This window comes from Pelophylax lessonae (assembly GCF_965119305.1).
Source record: "Pelophylax lessonae genome assembly, chromosome: 8".
Taxonomy (NCBI): domain Eukaryota; kingdom Metazoa; phylum Chordata; class Amphibia; order Anura; family Ranidae; genus Pelophylax; species Pelophylax lessonae.
In genome coordinates this window covers 190,923,728-190,943,324 of record NC_138775.1, presented here as the reverse complement: position 1 = coordinate 190,943,324, position 19,597 = coordinate 190,923,728, and the positions used below count along the sequence as shown (strand labels likewise).

The 19,597-nt window shown below is 46.0% G+C and overlaps 1 protein-coding gene across 2 annotated transcripts in view; it reads left to right on the top strand.

The window, feature by feature from the left end:
- Positions 1-8,131: 8,131 nt before the first annotated feature.
- The window catches only part of ABCD3 (ATP binding cassette subfamily D member 3), a 136,511-nt gene continuing 125,045 nt past the window's right edge, over positions 8,132-19,597 (top strand). The window contains exon 1 of one of the 2 annotated variants that reach the window (XM_082266467.1): positions 8,132-8,295. In XM_082266467.1, coding sequence (XP_082122593.1) covers positions 8,192-8,295 — 104 coding nt within the window. In that variant the 5' untranslated portion in view covers positions 8,132-8,191. The remainder of the gene's footprint in view (positions 8,296-19,597) is intronic. The other variant, XM_082266466.1, reaches the window with a different exon arrangement.

Below are 19,597 nucleotides of genomic sequence, written 5' to 3'. Positions count from 1 at the left end.
AAACATCCCCTGCCGAAGCCAGCAGGAGAGGGAAGGGAGCACAGTGGGGAAGGGGGACCAGGGGAGCACACAGGGGCCCAGAGACAGCGGAACACAAGTGAACTGGATAGGAGGAGTGATGGGGGCAGCATACAGAGGAACCAATCTCCTCCATTTTCCTCCTGCAGCTACAGGAGGAAAAAGGACAGTGATTTCTCTACATGCTGCCCCCGCCGCCTCTCCTACCCAGATGTACAGGGGAGCTGCACAGGCCCCCTGGAGCATGGGGCCCGGTTGCAATTGCAACCCCAGCAAACCCAGAGAATGTGTATAGAGGATGTCCTCCATGAGCATATTTATCAGAGGAGTCTCTATAGCATCAGAGAACCTGTTTAAGTTCAATTTGCCCTCCTGGCTCTGGAATGTCCAGAACATTCCTAAAGAATCTCCTATATAGTCATACGCTTCAGGTACATACACTGTTTTGGCAGAAAAGGACTGAATTGCCAGGCAAAAGAGTTCAGACACAAGCCAAGCATGAGGTTCCCCTTCTGGATTGAGCCCTTATTCGTGTGTAGTGCAGTGAGGCCAAATAGATCTGGTCTCTCTATGGCTGGGTGGAGGCACTGAAAGAGGAAAATGCTAACAGACCTCAACACTAAATCTTCACCTGGAAACTTTTTTTTTTTTCTTTTTTAGCAAAGATTGCTCATAGGACCGTTGTTGGGTATCTTAGCCCATAAGGAATTCTGTCCACAGATGAGAATATGGACTCTATGAATTTATTTGTCATGTCATCTAAATAAATTCTTTCATTGTCAGTAGATATTTATAGTACTCTTTTCACTCCTTTAAATAGATTGTAAGGTTTGGCTGCAAGCTTGTCTGGATTTGGGGTAAGTTTATATGGTATATATGGTTTATATGGTATGTTGAGTGTCTTCAGAATTGCTGGCATCTACGCCATGACTAGGGGATTGTACTTTGTTTTCTGTGTGTAATATTGTGCAATTATCTTTTAAAATCTTTGATTTTCAATATATTATCAGTGACATCAACATTTCTCTCGACTTCCTCACAAAGAGCAAATTCCATCAATTTCACAAAATAGTACCCTTCTCATGGAGTGTCACTGTGGTTATAGAGACTGAAGAGCAGTCTGTCTGTAATTGTTCCAATATCCCGATTGTTTGGCATCTGGTCAGTGAGTCTAGCCAGGTGAGCTAGACTTGCCTGGAGGAAATAGAAGAGGTGTCCATAGGAATCCAGACTCTCTCTGTTCTTTATGACCTCATGAGCCTTCTGTCTTTGCACAATTATTGCCTTTTGAATTTGTTTCTTATTGCGTTGCTTCATCTTTTTGAATTGGGACATGAGATCCTGTTGAGCCATTTTGCTCTTTGCTAAAGCTGCAATGTCTTTTTCTAAGGTTTTCATCTCCTCCCTCTGTTGATAGAAGGCTTTACATCTAGAATTTAAATCATGCTTCATCGCATTCGGCCGATGTTGCTGCTCAATGCTCTGAGGGTCAAAGGGGACCAGAATTCAAGAAAAATATCTGATCATATGCAGAGGTGGATATGTCATTATCGATCTGTAGTGTTTTCGGGCCACGTAGCTTTTGACAAGTGATTCAAATTATATAATGGCTAATAACAAAAAACTTAAAAAACATCCCTTATTGTCCAAATAGCAAAGTGCTTCTCCAGTGGTTCTTCAATACACACAGCTTCACCCAAAACTGAACACTAGTAGTGGGCCGAACACCCCCCTGTTCGGCTCGCATTAGAACATCTCGAACAGGGAAAAAGTTCTAGCGAACATGCAAACTCAATTAAAGTCTATGGGACACGAACATGAAAAATCGAATTCCTCATTTTAAAGGCTTATATGCAAGTTATTGCCATAAAAAGTGTATGGGGACCCGTGTACTGCCCTGGGGGGACATGTATCAATGCAAAAACTTTTTTTAAGACAATCATTTTGACAGGAGCAGTAATTTTAATGATGCTTAACCACTTTAACTCCGCTCACTGTGCCTCTACTGCGGCACAGTGGCTCGTTATCGTCCAGTGACGTAGACCTACGTCGCTGGACTCCTCCCCCTGTAGGCGGCGCTCGCGCGCCGCCGGAGGTGCGCTCCCGCTGTTTTCATTCACAGCGGGAGTCGGGCCAGGGGAGGAGCGCCGGCGATCGCCGCCGCTCTTCCCCGATTGTCGGGGAATCTAGTTTGGAGATCCGCAAGCTTGTGTAAACAGAGCGGGCGGATCTCCTAAGTGACAGGGAGTGACAGATCGGAGTGTTCAGCATAGCTGAACATCCGATCTGTCCTTCTGTCACACAGGCACCTCCCCCCCACACGTCAGTAAGCACCAGGCATACATTAACCCCTCCCTCTCCAATAAAATTACCCCTTCCCTGCCAGTGTCATTTTTACAGTAACAGTGCATATTTATAGCACTGATTACTGCAGTAATGTCACTGGTACCCCCAAAAGTGTCAAAAATGTCAGTCAAGGGTCCGATCTGTCCGCCGCAATGTTGCAGTACCGCAAAAAAAATCGCAGATCGCCGCCATTACGCGTTTAAAAAAAAACACCAAAGTGGCCTGGATGTAAGACAGCAAAATCCTCCGGTGGTAAAGTGGTTAAAGTAAAACAATAAAATTGAAAAGTTCCTTTTAAATATTGTGCCTGGGGGGTCCCCTTAATGTGCCTGTATAGTGGCGCATCTGACAGCATTACTGACATTTCTAAAGGAAGAAATGTAATTTAAACTTGCTCATGGCTGTAATGTATTGTCGGCTCCCGGCAATACAGATAAAAAAAGGCCAAAATAAAAAAAAAAAAAAATGGCGTGGGCCCCCCCCCAAAATCTATACCAGACCCTTGTTCTGAGCATGCAGCCTGACAGGTCAGGAAAGGGGGAGGGACGAGCGAGCGACCCCCCTCCTAATCCATACCAGGCCACCTGCCTTCAACATGGGGGGGTGGGTGCTTTGGGGCAGGGGGGCACCCCAAAGCACCTTGTCCTCATGTTAATGGGGACAAGGGCCTCTTCCCGACCCTGGGCTGTGGTGTGGGGTCTGCAGGTGGGGGGCTTATCGGAATCTGGATGTGAATGGGTATAGGGTACATCGTACCCGGTACCCATTCACCAAAAAAGAGTACAAAATAAATAAACACATAAGACACATTTGACAAAAATAAAAAATGTCCCTCGATGTAAGTCAATCGTCAATCATGATGCCTGCCGGGCCCAAAAAATATTTAACATGGGGACAAGGTGCTTTTTTTCAATTTTGGCATGGAGTTCCCCTTAAAATCTATACCAGACCCAAAGGGCCTGGTATAGATTTTGGGGAGGACCCCATGCCGTTTTTTTTTTTTTTAATTCTTTCCACTTAAATACAGAGCACTTTCACCCCCTTCCTGCCCAGACCAATTTCCAGCTTTCAGTGCTCATTGGCGTCTATAGGAAATATTGGTATAGCTTGGCATGGCACTGCTCCCTGTTTTTAATATAGGCATCTATGGGAAATCTTGGTCAGCTTAGCATGGCACTGGTCCCTGTCTTTAACATTGGTGTCTATAGGAAATCTTGGGCAGCTTACCATGGCACTGCTCCCCATCTTTAACATTGGCGTCTATGGGAAAATCTTGGTCAGCTTGGCATAGTACTGCTCACAAACTATACTTGGGGAGCACCGAGAGGGGGTCACAGGACTACAACATATTCATACATTTTAAAAGTGGAGTATGCCTGTACACTACACTGACTGCACTAAACTGACTCAACACTAACTACCTGCCTAATCTCCATTGTCACACACTATACACGGCTGCCGTGTAAGCAGCAGCCTTTTATAGTGTGGGGCGTGGACATAGCCCCTGAGCCATGATTGGCCAAAGGCACTCTGCCTTTGGCCATTTATTGCTCTAATAGACCATTGTGCTGTTATTGGCCAAAGCATAAAGGTCAGGTGCATGCTTTGGCCAATCATCAGCAATCAATGCACTGCAATAGCGCAGTGCATTATGGGGTGCTCATCGGTGGGCAAACTTCCCGCCGAGCGCCCCATTTGTTTGTGTGTTAGGTGAACACACGAACAGCTGATGTTCGAGTCGAACAAACACAGAGCCCATCCCTACTGAACACACACCACAGTGTAGTTGTAGTCTTAAACAAGTGTGATGACATCACTCAGAAGCTCCGCCCTAAACATGCATGTCATTCAGACTTGGTTCAGGGGTCCATTCCCAGAGTTTACATGGTGGTGGAAAACTGTGGTGCACCTTCAGTTTTTGGTGGAGCTGTGTGTATTGAAGATCCACTTTGTCATTTGGACACTATATGAATATGATAGTAAGAGCTGTGACAATGTGGAATAGACTCCCTACAGGGGTGGTTCTGGCTAGCTCAGTAGATTACTTTAAAAAAAGGCCCGGATTCTTTCCTAAATAACCATAATTCAAATGGGTACTAATATTTATAGGTAAAGTTGATCCAAGGAATATCGGATTGCCTCTCAGGGGATCAGGAAGGAATTTTTTCCCATGCTGGAGCAAATTGGATCATGCTTTGCTGGGACTTTTTCGCCTTCCTTGGGATCAACTGCAGGCATAGGATTGTGTATATGGGATTGTGTATATGGGATGGTAAGTTTGTTTTTTTATTGGTTGAACAAAATGGAATTGTCTTTTTCCGAACCTGACTAACTGTAACACTTATATGGGATGTTTACTATGTTTCTAGTTTACTATGTTTCTAGTTTTTTAGGCAAAGCAAATGAGAATCACTTTGGATTTGTTGAATATTTTTACATGCAGGTTGTAATTTCTTTTGAAGGTGACCACCAATATGGAGTTTTCAACCAGGAACACAGTGCATAGTGAGGGGGGAAGGGGGGATATGCGATGAAGCATAGGACCCTCAATTTCCTACAGTAAAACTTTTGGTGCGCTTTCTGAATATGCACAAAAAACTCCCAATTTATTAGAAGCCTATGGGAGTCCCCAGGTAACCCGCACCAAAATTGCAGGTACGCTGTGTTACACCTGCACTGTGGGGGAACTGCACCAGAGATTTAAGAAAGGGGGAAAAAAGATTCACCTTCTGCAAATGAATGGAAATGTCCCCTAGTACTGAGAATAAATGAATAATCAAATTGAGATTGTACATAACCATTGGAAAAAAAAAAATCACACTGAATAGCTGCGCTTTGCAATGCACCTGCAGCCTTCTGGGACTTGTCATGTCTCCCAAAAGGCTGCGGGGGAAGAAGAAGGGGGGCTGAGGTGTGATCTGAGCAAAAGTGGGTATCTACCAAAAAAGTCTCCAAAAGTGGTGGTGGGGGGGCCGGCAGCAGGGAAGCCAAACCTTCCCCTTTGGGTGACATTCTGCTCTTAGCCTCTCGCTGTCACTGATAATAATTCAGTCTGAGTAAATCTGCTCTTCCTAGTGACAGATCTGACCCTCCCATCTACCACCCCCTACTGACAGATCCTCACCATCCCATCTACCGCAAACGACAGATCCTCACAGTCCCATCTACCGCCACCCACTGACAGAACCTCACCATCCCATCTACCGCCCCCCACTGACAGAACCTCACCATCTCATCTACAGCCCCCTCTGACAAACATACCTCTGCCCTCCCATATAGCGCCCCCCCCCTTCTGACAGACCCCCACCCTCCCATCTGCCACCCCAGTTGATGGACGCAGACCATATCATCCACTGCCCCCCCGCTAAAAGATCTTCACCTTCCCATCTACCGCCTCCAACCAGTGGCGGAGCCAGAGGGCTAGCTGGGGTGGCAATTGCCACCCCAGACAAAGTCCTAACCACCCCGCTCGCTGAAAATATTACACTCATTAGCTGAATGATAGAGCGTGGGCGCCTGCAGGTAGCTCTCCTGACTGAGCCGTGAGCAGCAGTGGCGCCGTGATCAGCTGCACAGCTAACCAATCACGCGTGCCTGCACACCTGATTGGTTCGGTGTGCCGCTACTCACGACATGATTGGTTCGCTGTGCCGCGCTCACCGCTCGGTCAAGAGAACTAGCTGCGGGCCGGGCAGACTGAACATGTGGGATGGATGTGTCAGGCTGTGTTCTTCTTCTTCTACCTTAGGTAAGTCTCTCTGGTCTCTGCATCGAAGGGGAAACGGCATGCTGGTCACTACATTGATGGGGGGGGGGGGGGTACGCTGGTCACTACATTGATGGGGGGCATGCTGGTCACTACATTGATGGGGGGCATGCTGGTCACTACATTGATGGGGGCATGCTGGTCACTGCATTGAAGGGGACATGGAACGCTGGTCACTGCATTGATGGGGGGCACGCTGGTCACTGCATTGAATGGGGGCATGCTGTAGTAACTCTGCATTGAATGGGGGCATGCTGTAGTAACTCTGCATTGAATGGGGGCATGCTGTAGTAACTCTGCATTGAATGGGGGCATGCTGTAGTAATGCTGCATTGAATGGGGGCATGCTGTAGTAATGCTGCATTGAATGGGGGCATGCTGTAGTAATGCTGCATTGAATGGGGGCATGCTGTAGTAATGCTGCATTGAATGGGGGCATGCTGTAGTAATGCTGCATTGAATGGGGGCACGCTGTAGTAACTCTGCACTACTAAAAATGTGCAACGAAGAGGATCCGCCACAAAAAAATATCGCAATATATTGACCCCCCCAAAAATAATACCTTGCCACCCCTGTTTTAAAAGTCTAGCTCTGCCACTGCCTCCAACCCTCTGTCAGACCCCACCATCCCTTCTACCTCCCCCCGCTGAAAGAACCCCCCATCCTCCCAACTACATTCCTCCCACATTTATGAGATAAAAACAAGGGACACCTATTAGTAAAGGTATGTAGGCATAGGGCCCATCCCCTGCCATGCCCCCCTTAAGGGGAAATTAAAAAAAAAGAAAAAAAGAAATTAGTTAAATCCATGTGCTTTTTTTTTTTTTTTTACCACTACTATTATGCTGGATTTTTGAGATTGACCAATGCAGAAATTGGATGAAAGATTTAGGCCCCTTTCACACTTGTGCGATCTAAAAGTCATGAGATTTTACAGCGATTTTGTTGCTGTGATTTTACCTGGACTTAAAGCGGAGTTCCACCCAAAAGTGGAACTTCCGCTTTAGGGAGTCCTGACCCCCCGACATGCCACATTTGGCATGTCATTTTTTGGGGGGGGGGGAGCGGGTACCTAGTTTTGACAGGTACCCACTCCCACTTCCGCTCGGAGCGCCGCGGCGCCCTGAGCGGAAGTTCTCCTCTCCCTGCAATCTTCTGGGACACGTCAGAGGTCCCAGAAGATTGCCGGCCAATCACGGCGCGCAGCGCGACTCGCGCATGCGCAGTGGGTACCCGGCTGTGAAGCCGCAAACTGTAACAGCCGGGTGCCCACAGCAGTGATGCCGGCGCCGAGGGAGAGGATCGAGGCTTCCGGCGGCCGCATCGCTGGACCGTTGGACAGGTGAGTAAATGGCTGGAACTCCGCTTTAAACGCATTCAAATCAGACCAAAAGTAGTGCAGGGACTACTTTGAAGTCTTACAGACATGAACGGTACTCATCGGAAATCGTGGAGTACGACTTGTCATGTGACTTTATAGTCCCAAATCGCAGGACAAGTCGCACAACTGTGAAAGCGGCCTTAGCACAGGGAAACACTATTTGAAAGATAATTAGTGCATTTTACATACAACTATATAGATCATAAATGAGGGAGAAATGAGTAGGACAGAGGGACTTTGTTCCAAATCAGGGACAGTCGGGAGCCATGCACCTACCACCCCACTAAGTCTGTTCTGCTCCCCCCCGTGTATGTATCCCCGGAGTAGTCTCAGTGATGACCGATGTGTCCCCGCGGTGCTGTCATTGTTGGCCGAGCATGTATGACAATAGAGGCGGTCCTGTCAGATTTCTCCGGCTGAAGCTCTGCTCTCTCCGTCCTCCCCGTGTGATGTGGGGCCGCCATTGAGGTCATAGTTGGGCTGTCAGATGATTGTAGAGGGGAAAGCACAGCAGAACGTGGGGGACAGAATTTACAGCTACACCGGCTCCGCCCCCTTCATCCTGTAGCCAAGCTGTCGTTATGGAGATGACAGGATGGGCGGGGCTCGCAGAGTTCCCAGCATGCCGCAGGTCCCTGACCGGCTTCCCCTCTGGCCCTCCTCCTCTCCTGACAGTGACCATGGCGCCGATGTACAGCAAGTACCTGACAGCCCGCAACTCCTCGGCGGCCGGGGCGGCTCTCCTCATCCTCTACCTGATCAACAAGCGGCGGGGAGCCAGCGGGTAAGGACACCGAGCGGGGCGGGGGAGGGGAGGGACAGGTGTCACCTAGGGTCGCCCCCTCATCCCTTTAATCCAGGACATGTAATAATAACACAGGATCTGAGGCTGATATATTGCACTAAGTGAGTTTAATTATCACCTTAATCAGCCACAGAACCTGTGTAATTATTATGTGTCCTGGGTTAAAGGGATGAGGTGGTAACCCTAGTGTCACTACAAGTCCCAGCATGCCTGCCTCATACAGAGCTGTGCTGGGATCTCAGGGACTGTGTATAGTGAAGAGGACCGGTCTAGGCAGAGGCCCCATAGTCTCAGGAGAGATTTCCATTCACCTCCTCAATGCTTTACAATCGCTTTAAGTTAAAACTGCACTCACAGAATTGTAACTTGTAAAAATGCAGTTAAAATCACAAAAGGTATGGGGATTCCCTTCCTTGTGCCTCACTTCCAGTCCACCACAGTTTTGTTTAAAAACAAAGAAAACCAAGACTTAATGCTCATTTTTCTCAAGGGGAATAATATAAAACCTTTTTACCTGTTATCTTGCTTCGGTGGCTCCTCCTCTCCATGCGATGGCTCCTCCTCTCTATGTGATGGCTCCTCCTCTCTATGTGATGGCTCCTCCTCTCCATGCGATGGCTCCTCCTCTCCATGCGATGGCTCCTCCTCTCCATGCGATGGCTCCTCCTCTCCATGCGATGGCTCCTCCTCTCCATTCTCTTTGGCACTCCATCCGGTGGTGTCTCTCTGGTTATCATACAATAGAGGACCAGCAGTCCTGCAATGTTAGCAAGGACAATGAAGTCCCACCCAGAGCATCAGAAAGAAGAGAGGATCGTTGGCTACCAGGGCTTTAAGGGATCCGGTAAGAAAAACGTATTCTAAAGCCCCTCTCTGGGATACATTTCCCATTTAAATGGGTTAGAAGTTGTACCCCAAATGGGGGTTTTCAAGGAAAAGTAGGGTCAAAGCTTTGTTGGCCATACTTCTCCTGTGGATCACAGGAGTGCATTTAGTAATTTAGTAATACACTTCCATGACCCAAGAGCCAGCAGACGTCACAGAGCTAATCCAAGCTCTGCGGGATCCTGATTTTGTCGGGATCCACCGAGATTCCTCACTGGCAGCTGGCTCAGCCTCCCAGTGTGCTGCTGAGAGCCTGAGCCAGCCACCCCTCTCCAGTGAGCTCCGGAGGGGCAGAGCAGAGAGTGATGACTGACAGCTGCTGAGAGCCTGAGCCAGAGGCCCCCTCCACAGTCCAGCACTCCAGTGAGCGCTGGAGGAGCAGAGAGTGGCGACTGACAGCTACTGTGCCGCTGAGAGCCTGAGCCAGCCGCCCCCTCCACAGTCCAGTGATCTCTGGAGGGGCAGAGCAGAGAGTGGCGACTGACAGCTACTGTGCCGCTGAGAGCCTGAGCCAGCCGCCCCCTCCACAGTCCAGTGAGCGCTGGAGGAGCAGAGAGTGGCGACTGACAGCTACTGTGCCGCTGAGAGCCTGAGCCAGCCGCCCCCTCCACAGTCCAGTGATCTCTGGAGGGGCAGAGCAGAGAGTGGCGACTGACAGCTACTGTGCCGCTGAGAGCCTGAGCCAGCCGCCCCCTCCACAGTCCAGTGAGCTCTGGAGGGGCAGAGCAGAGAGTGGCGACTGACAGCTACTGTGCCGCTGAGAGCCTGAGCCAGCCGCCCCCTCCACAGTCCAGTGAGCTCTGGAGGGGCAGAGCAGAGAGTGGCGACTGACAGCTACTGTGCCGCTGAGAGCCTGAGCCAGCCGCCCCCTCCACAGTCCAGTGAGCTCTGGAGGGGCAGAGCAGAGAGTGGTGACTGACCGCTACTGTGCCGCTGAGAGCCTGAGCCAGCCGCCCCCTCCACAGTCCAGCACTCCAGTGAGTGCTGGAGGGGCAGAGAGTGGTGACTGACAGCTGCTGCTTTTTGCTCAGAGTGGACCCAAGAACTGAGCGATCAGCGGTCTTTGCTCACTCAAATCTTGGTTCAAAGCTGACCGAGGACAGCTGCAGCCATCTAAGTAAGTATGCAGGTTTTTTTTTTTTTTTTTTAATTCCCGCACTTCTCTTTTAATGTTCCTCTAGAGCAGTGATGGGGAACCTTGGCATCCCAGATATTTTAGAACTACATTTACCATAATGGTTAAATACACTGCAAAATGCCTGAGCATAATGGGAAATGTAGTTCCAAAACATCTGCGGTGCCAAGGTTCGCCATCACTGCTCTAGACCAAAGTCAACATTTAACCCTTGCAGTGCAGGACACCCCATAGCAATGTCCCCGGGGTTCTGCTACAAATTTTTTTGTAACGTGTGTTTTATTGTTTTGCATTACAATAAATATTCTGTGCATGTGCAGTGTACATCACTGGGCAAGGTACATTGGGGTGTTACTCAGAATGAATGCCATCACATCACACCATTGCCCTTAAAGACATATGACTTTTTTGGGATAAGCTAAATACCCAGACACAAGCAAATAAACTAAGGTACTTACTGTACATATTTTAGGGCCCATTGTGTGTTGCAGTAACAAATGTTAAAACGCATGTTACTACAATGCATGTCCTGTCCTACTGCAGTGCATTGGAGTTTAGTTCATTATGAATGGCACCCCAGTGCACTGTACAGTGCCAGCTAATACCCCATACCATAGCACAGCACACAATGATGTACATACCCTGCACTGTGGTAGGAAAAAAGGGTCCTGTGTGTTTTCAGGTATGTTGCTGCGTGTTGGCAGCCCAATGTAATGCTTGAAAGCATGAACTGCTTTGCTGCACGTTTCTCTCTGGCTGGTCAGATGTGTCCCACTGGGAGAAGACTGTGAATATTGCTAGCGCCTATACTAGACGATAACGCTAATTGTATATAAAATCTGGCAGGATCAACTTTGGTACAATCAGCTTGCCCACACATGGTTCGAATCTCGGCCGGTTCAGCTAATTCAAACCGTCTATGGCCGGCCCTAAGCTGGATACACACTATACAACTTTTGTTGGTAGATTTCCTTTAGATTTACCTTCAACTATGTAGTGCAAGGGCCGGCCTGATTGCAAAAAAATAAGTGTTTAGGTCTGACCTCATATTATATGGTTTTGGTAAATCTAAAGGAAAAAATCTAAAGAAAATTGTATAGTGTGTATCCAGCTTTAGACTCAGAAAGTGGAAGAGGTCAGGCAGGTGACAGGGTAACAGCACCTATTAAGCTGGAGTCATACCCTTAATGTGGATTATACTGCACAGGTAACATGCGTTATTTTAGTATTTTAAGACCTCTCATTTCTTTTATTGAGCTGCCAATTTTTTATTTTATTTTTTTAATGTAATTAATGTGGCTATCATTTTTGCATTGCAGTCAATGGGACGCAGCGTGCCATTAGCGGCACTTTTTTTTTTTTTCTATTGGCAAAAGGCCACTGACACTATTTTTAGCTGATAATTTTCGGTGGCGATATCAGTGCATCCCTACTATCAATGTACCACAACCGTGATTTTAAGGCTCCATGCACACAGGGCGTCATAAAAACGTGCTCCAAAGCTGTTTCTTGACGCCGGGAAAAAGCAGCTGTAAAAACGTTCTTTCAGTAGCTTTTTTCATTTGCATTATTGCACATTTGGCCACGTAGCTTTTAGCAGCGTTTTTTCTGCCTCCATTCAAAATCAATGGTTCCCTATGGGAGCCTATTGATTTGAATGGAAGTCGCACCGCAAGTCGGATCAGGATGATCCGACTTGCGCTGTGAGAATCTTGAGGGGGAACTCCACGCCGAAATGGGGAAAAAAACAGCGTGGGGTTCCCCCCCAGGTTTCAAACCAGGCCCTTCGGGTCCAGTATGGAATTTGAGGATAGCCCCACGCCGAAAAACGGCGTGGGGTCCCCCCCAAAATCCATACTAGACCCTTATCCGAGCATGCAGCCCAGGAAAGGGGAGGGGACGAGCGAGCGGCCCCACCCCCCCTGGACCATACCAGGCCACACGCCCTCAACATGGGGGGATGAGGGTGCTTTGGGGCAGGGGGGCTCTGCACCCCCCACCTCAAAGCACCTTGCCCCCATGTTGATGAGGACAAGGGCCTCATCCCCACAACCCTGGCCGGTGGTTGTGGGGGTCTGCGGGCAGGGGGCTCATCGGAAGCTGGAAGCCCCCTTTAACAAGGGGGCCCCCCAGATCCCGGACCCCCTCCCTATGCGAATGGGTATGGGGTACACTGTACACTGTATGGCAGTGAAATCTTGCATAAATAGTTGTCCATACGCATGTCAGTTTTGCTAACGTTTACATGCGTACAGCATCATTTGACCCTATTGGCTGCTGCCTTTGCTCAGGGCTGACATGTAAATGCCAACAATGTGTAGGCAGCATTGTGTGTTGTCTGTTGATTATAAAATATTGATGTTCACATCCTGCCCTGTGAATGAATTATTCATGTATTGGCAGTGCATGCGCAGAATGAGCTTGGCCTGCAGAATGTGCGGAATGACCTTTCACGCCATTCAGCAGCCTCCATATTTCTCTCCTTTAAATCAAGATGAGAATAAAGTATTATTGGGTAGTACAGTAACCGATCACTGCAGCGATCATGTCTGCTTTGTTGTGTGCTTCACCAATTACATAACTATTGGCATACTATGGATTTATAGATGGGGTTTGTGCCCTTTTTTTTTTTTTTTAAATGTACAATAAATAAACATTGATTTTTATTATACCTTTGTGCCTACAAAGTCCATGTGTTTCTTGATTCAATTTTCCATGTCTGCTTTGTTGTTGGCATGTGTTGCAGGGTTTGAGGATTATTTCTCAAAGTACCTAGAAAGGTATGCAGTGATCTGCTTTGCTGCACATTTTCTTTGGCTGGTCAGATACATCTTGTATTTTCTCTATTGCGTGGAGTACAAGTAAAAATTCTCTGTTTTCCCAGTTTTATATTGCTGAATAGTTAAATCAAATATTTTCAGGCATGATTGAAGATCGGTGTCACAAATGCAAATTTTTGATTAAAGAGGTTGTAAACCCATAAAATGTATTTATTTATTTTTTTCAACCTGAAAGAGAAACACATAATGAGCTAGTATGCATCGCATACTAGCTCATTATGAAATACTTACCTTAGAACGAGCCCCCGCCGTGCCGCCCGCTTACCTGTATGACAGGCGACATGTTCAGTTGCCCGTCTTCCGGGATTGCGGCATCCGGCCATCTGATTGGCCAGTGCCGCGGTGACGTCACTCCCGCGCACGTGCGCGAGAGCCGACCGACACGGCATGGGGCTCTGAAGGAACGGCATCAGCGGCCGTTCCTTCAGAGCGCATGCGCCAGTGACGTCAAAGGCTGCATGTAAGGTAAATATCTCCTAAACGGTACATGTTTAGGAGATATTTACAGTACCTATAGGTAAGCCTTATCATAGACTTACCTATAGGTAAAAGTTGTAGAGGAGGGTTTACTTCCTCTTTAATGTACATGAATTTACTTGTAGCACTGCCGCTATAAGTCATCGCTAAGCAAAAGTTGCAGTAGTGTGGCTATTATGTATTAGGCCCCTTTCACACTTGTGCGACTTGAGCCGCGTGATTTTACAGTGATTTTGTTGCTGCGATTTGGACTAGGCTTGAAGCAATGCCTATGTCTTTGGACCTCAAAATGCATTAAAATTGGGCCAAAGTAGTGCAGGGACTACTTTGAAGTTGCTGCAACTTTAAGTTGCACATATATGAATGGGTATCATTGGAAAACACGGGGAACGACATGTCGTGCAACTCTGATGTCCAAAGTGGCATGACAAGTTGCAAAGGGTGAAAGGGGCCTTAGGATGGAGAAAAGAGATGCAATGGGGTTGATTTACTGAAGGGGAAATACTGTGCACTGCAAGTAAATTTGCTCCAGGGCTTAGTAAATGAGATCAAGGTTAACTTTGCAAAAAATACTCAATCACATGCAAGGAAAATAAACAGCATTTTTGCTTGCACATGATTGGATGGTAGAAATCAGCAGAGCTTCTACTCGTTTCGGATCTTCCACTCTAGATCTAGAGCCACTGTACTTGTGTTCAGTATATTTGCCTTTAGTAACTCTACCTCATGGTGACATTAATGCCCTTTATTTTTAGACAAAGGAAAATGTGTGCTTGGGTTTTTTTTTTTTTTTTTGCAAATCCTAAAGTACACTGAGCAGTTGCCTATTCTGTTTTCTTAAAAGATTAGGGTGTTACCATAAAACTGTGTTAAATTATCTAGGAAGATTTGGTATGTTGGGCTGGAGCTTTCACCCTAACACAGGTTTATCCTGATCCCGATTTCCATTTTATTGTGTTTTTATCTCTTGTATTTAGTATTAAGTGTTTGCATGAAGAGCATAGTTCACATTGTAAAGCGCTGCGCAAACTGTTGGCGCTATATAAATCCTGTATAATAATAATAATAATAGTATAAAGCTTATTTCCACACTAGTGCAGGCTGTGCGTTCCTGGTGCGGGGATCGCATCAATACCCGCAACCACCCGCAGCTGAATTGCTCTGCTTTCGCAAGATGCCGGAGCTGCCGTTCATTCGGAATGGCACCCCCACACATCTGAGCCCGCAGAATGATCGCAGGTGCGGGAACCTTAGGGAAACCGCATGGTCAAAAACACTCTGTGGTTTCCCTGGTGCAGCATTTTTAACCTTTTTCCTGCAGTTCGTACAGCACAGCAATCCATTCAAATGAATAATCTGCTGTGCCCGAGCAAACATGGGTCGCATGGCCTGCACTAATAGAACCCAAGCTTAAAGTAGAGATTTGGTTATTTTGATTAAAGTACTATTAAAGGCTTTTGTTTAAATTAAAATAAAAGTTATACTACTCTGTGAAACTATATTGGTCCCTTTTCCTTACCTTCTCTTTGGGAGTTCCCTGCCTACGCTATCCACTTCTCCGGGTGCCTCCTCAGCAAGCTAGGTGCCAGGCAGGTGCCCATGCTTGCATGCTCCTGAGTCGAGCTGTGTGAGTCTACAGACACACACAGCATCTTTCAAGAGGTTGTAAACCTCAGCATTGTGGTCTGTCTCCCTATTGATGAATGAGTCCATCTGCCACATTAAAGGAAAACAGTTTTATACTTAAAGTGGTTGTAAACCCTAAAATATACCCAGTGAAGTGACTGGCCTCATGTGATACAACGCAGATCAAACCAGTATTTCTACGTAAGTTATAGAGCTGCACGATTAATCGTATGAAAATCGCGATCTCGATTCACCCTTCCTGACGATCTAACCCTGAAATATGCTCGATTCTTTGCATAGCTGCATAGCAGAGAGAACAGCTGTGGAAAAAAAAAAAAAAGCCTCCCGGCAAACGCCTATCAGCATTGTCTCCCAGTAACTATAAACAAAAATGATTACATTGTATCTTTTCCTTCCCTCTGCCAGGGAGAAAGGAAGTTTAACCTCTTAAAGACTGGACCTTTTTCTGACATTTGTTGCTTGCAAGTTAAAATCAGTTTTTTTTGCTAGAAAAGTACTTAGAACCCCCAAACATTTTATATATTTTTTTTAGCAGAGACCCTACAGAATAAAATGGCAATTGTTGTAATATTTTATGTCACACTTTATTTGCGCAGCAGTCTTTCAAACGCAATTAATAAACTTTAATGAATAAAAAAAAAACGTAACAGTAAAGTTATCCCAATTTTTTTTTTGTTACACAGAGAATCGTGAGAGAATCGTGATCTTTATTCCAAGCTAAAAAATAGTGATTCTCATTTTGGCCAGAATCGTGCAGCTCTAGTAAGTTGTACCTGTCTATCTGCAGCGCTTTATTCTCTCCATCCATTCAAAGTCCTGAATTTGTAAGCTTGTCTGAGAGCTCAGGAAAAAAAAAAGGGGGGGGGGGGTTGAGAGAGCTGAAGTTATACTCTGCAGAGCTCTGACATCTGATTGGAGAGAAGGGACACACCCCCTTCACACAGGAACAGAGCTGAGGCTGTTAATCTGATAGAGAGGTCCCTCCCCTCTCACCATTTTTCTCTTGGTGTCAGGAAAACTTGTCAGAAGTGACTCAGAGCAGAGAAAAGTGACATTTAATGCAAGTACACACTATAGAGGGATATGCCTTGTTCATATTTCATTTCTGAGGTTTACAACCACTTTAAGCTGCCCATATAAGAAGCAAATTTTGTCTGGTTTCTGATGAACCAGCTGAAATTTGAGCCAAGGATGGCCCTGTTGCCACCCTCCCTCCTGCCATTCTTCGAGCTAGGCAGAAAAAATTTTCAGCTAAACAGTGACTGCATCTAATCAGACGCAGCAACTGTTTGGGTGTACATTAGCCATCAGGTGAGATTCATCTGCACTGTTTCGATAGATTTCTCTCATTCAGCCTGCTGGGTTCAATGAGCAAGACAGTACAGTGGATGGATGGCCAGCTTTACTCCGAGATTTTTGCTGTTTGACCCACTGGGCACTGCACAGCCTCTTCTCCAAAAGTCTCCCAACCGGGCGCTGCATTGTCCTGTGTGAATTGGGCAGAAACAAAGGTTTTTTTTTTTTCTTTGGAATAACTGTTCTTTTATTATGTGTAGATGTAAAATAATGGATTATGACCACATGATGGAGTGTAGGAGTGTATAAATACAGTACATACACCTTTGTCACAACAGGTTCAATCTAACAATTCTAGAGAACGCTAGAGGGAACTTGCAAATAAATGTTTCAATTTGCTAATCCCCTCTAGCATTCTCTAGAAATGTTCCATTGCATCTCTTGTTACATAGAAGTGTTTCCTATGTTCCTCAGTTCCATCCAGTGGCCATAATATGGTGTTTTACTACTGCCAAATTAAAAAAAAGATTGGATTAGGAAAGAAAAAAGCCTAAAGAACATTTTGTTTTTGCCAAATTCACACAAAACAAATGTATTTGAGGGTTCACTGGACCAACAGCTGTGCAACATTTTTTTTGATACGGTAAATAGACACCTAAGTTTTCCGAGTCCTGATAAAGGGGGCACGATTTGCTTCCAATGCAGGTTGGGTTACTGTTGGAAAAACATGTTTTGGACTTTCTTTTTTTGTGGCACTTTTATTTACCCCTAGACTTTTTAATTTCCTTTGAGACATTCCAGAAAGCAGTCTTTAGTCGAAGAGCGGCCTAACTGCAGTTGTATTTTTCAAATGAAAAAAATTAACTCAATGAACTGTATGTAGAAGCAACTGTAAATCCAGTGCTTCTCACTACATGCTTTCTTTACAAGTATTGTTAAGCTGTTGAGGGTCTGGTTTTATGTTCAAATGCTTTGTAATTGGTTAGGTCAGAAATATTCCATCATACAGTAGGCTTTTCTGTAAGTTGTAGGGATTTTAAGTCTGGTGTTCTCTTATTTTTATCTGCATCAGGGCTTCTTTGTTTCATTTATTTATGATTGTTTTCCAAGGGCAGAACACTGGTCTGGATACATCATTTCATGCTATGGGCTTAATTCTAAATGCTAATACACCATACGTATCCTTCTCTTTAAAAAAGTGACAGCTATTTTCAGTGACAGCTATTTTCAGTGACAGCTATTTTCAGTTGATTTCAGTGATATCTGAAAATTACAGTCAAATGGCTAAAAAAAAGACCTTTGGGCTGGCATGCTTTCTTTGAATTTAGTCTTTTTGTGCCTTGATCTTTTATTTTTTTTACCATAATAATCCCCCAAGGTGGTTCATGGGGGATGGCTTGGAGTTTAAAAGCACTCTACGAGGTATTGTGTTTCATGCCTCCTGTAAAAACGATATCACTTTTTTTTTTTTTTCTGAGGTCAGCTGTAGTGGTCAGAGGCCTCCTCCTTGCTAGGCAAAGAAAAGTGAGCAGATCATTGGGATCTACAGTTCTAGGGTGGAGGGGCCCACAGCAAGAGAGTATCTGGTATTGAGTCAGTTTGGGCTATACCCTTTGTTCACTTCCAGTAACCCACTATATTTCCTCCATTCTGTGACCTGATGCTGTTTGGCCTGGGGACCATGTTCCCAGCATTCCTCCTTTCTCCTTCACTGTGTCCCCCACCATCAGTCTCATAGGGTGTGCAATAGGCATCCCTTGCATAAACCCACCCCCATCCTTCCATCCTGGGTATAGGTGTTGTACCTGGCAGTTTCCTTAAAATGCATTGCTTTTGTGTGGGGTCTGTGGTGGCAAGGTTTGTTACCAGTCACCTGGGTGCATAAAATAAGGTGCCGAGGGGCCCCAGACTGTCCTGCACTTTTCGATCTTCAAGCTGGATCAGAGCATGGGGTGCTTGGCCTCTTTGCATATTGTATCCCAGGCTTCACATAAATGCATTTCAAGTAAGGAATGTCCACAGTGTAAAGCCAGTAATACTCCAAAAGTAGATTCTTCTTTTTATTTTGAGTTGGGCTTTCAATGCCTTTTATTTTTTGGTGCCGTAAGAGATGCTTTCTATGGTTCTATTTTGTGATACTGGAGAAAGGGTCCTTTCACACTTGTCGCACCCTCCGTTCACCCATATGGAGCTGTGGATGACAGTGATTCCATGTCTGCTGACACCACTGCTGATATCCAATCTGATCCTGTCTGCCAAATCCAGACTGAAGGTGACCCTATTTTCCATCTGTCTGCAGGATCGGATCGGATCGAGTAAGATCAGTCAAACGGACAGGCGGTTTTCACCCGATTTCCCCATAGGGGAGAGCAGGGCTCAGCACAGTGAGCGGAGATGGACCTGTCATCCACCTGCTCAACTGGGATCAGCAGAGCGATTCCCCCTTGAGCAAAGCGGAGTCTGCTGAGCTGACCGCTTGTGTGAAAGGACTCCCAGAGTGCTGGAAGTAGGCAATGGCTACGTCAGGTAGGCTAAGGCCTCATTCACACATGCAGACCGTTCATTTCATCAGTTCAGTCTAGGTTTTTTAAAGAAAGAAAACGGATGAAGTTTTCATCTATTATTTATTTTTAATTTTTTTATTAGCTGCAAATCTGTTTTTTTACATCCAATACCAATCCAAAAGCGGACCGTTTGTCCATTTTCATCCGTTTTTCCTCCGTTCCGTTTTTTTTTTTTTTTTAATGGAACTAAAATAGGGCTTTAATCGGTTTCAAAAAACAGATGTTGACCGATACGGATGTAAACTGGTGTAAATGGAGATGCATTGATGTCCTGCAAAACGAACAAACGGTCCTCATGTGTGAAAAGGGACTGTATTGGCTGTCCACCCACACAGCATGATTCTAGATAGCCAAAGAAGAATTTATCTTTTACAATCTGCGATGCCTTCCTTGTTTTCAGTACTACATAGTACACAGTGCAGAAAGACTGACCACAT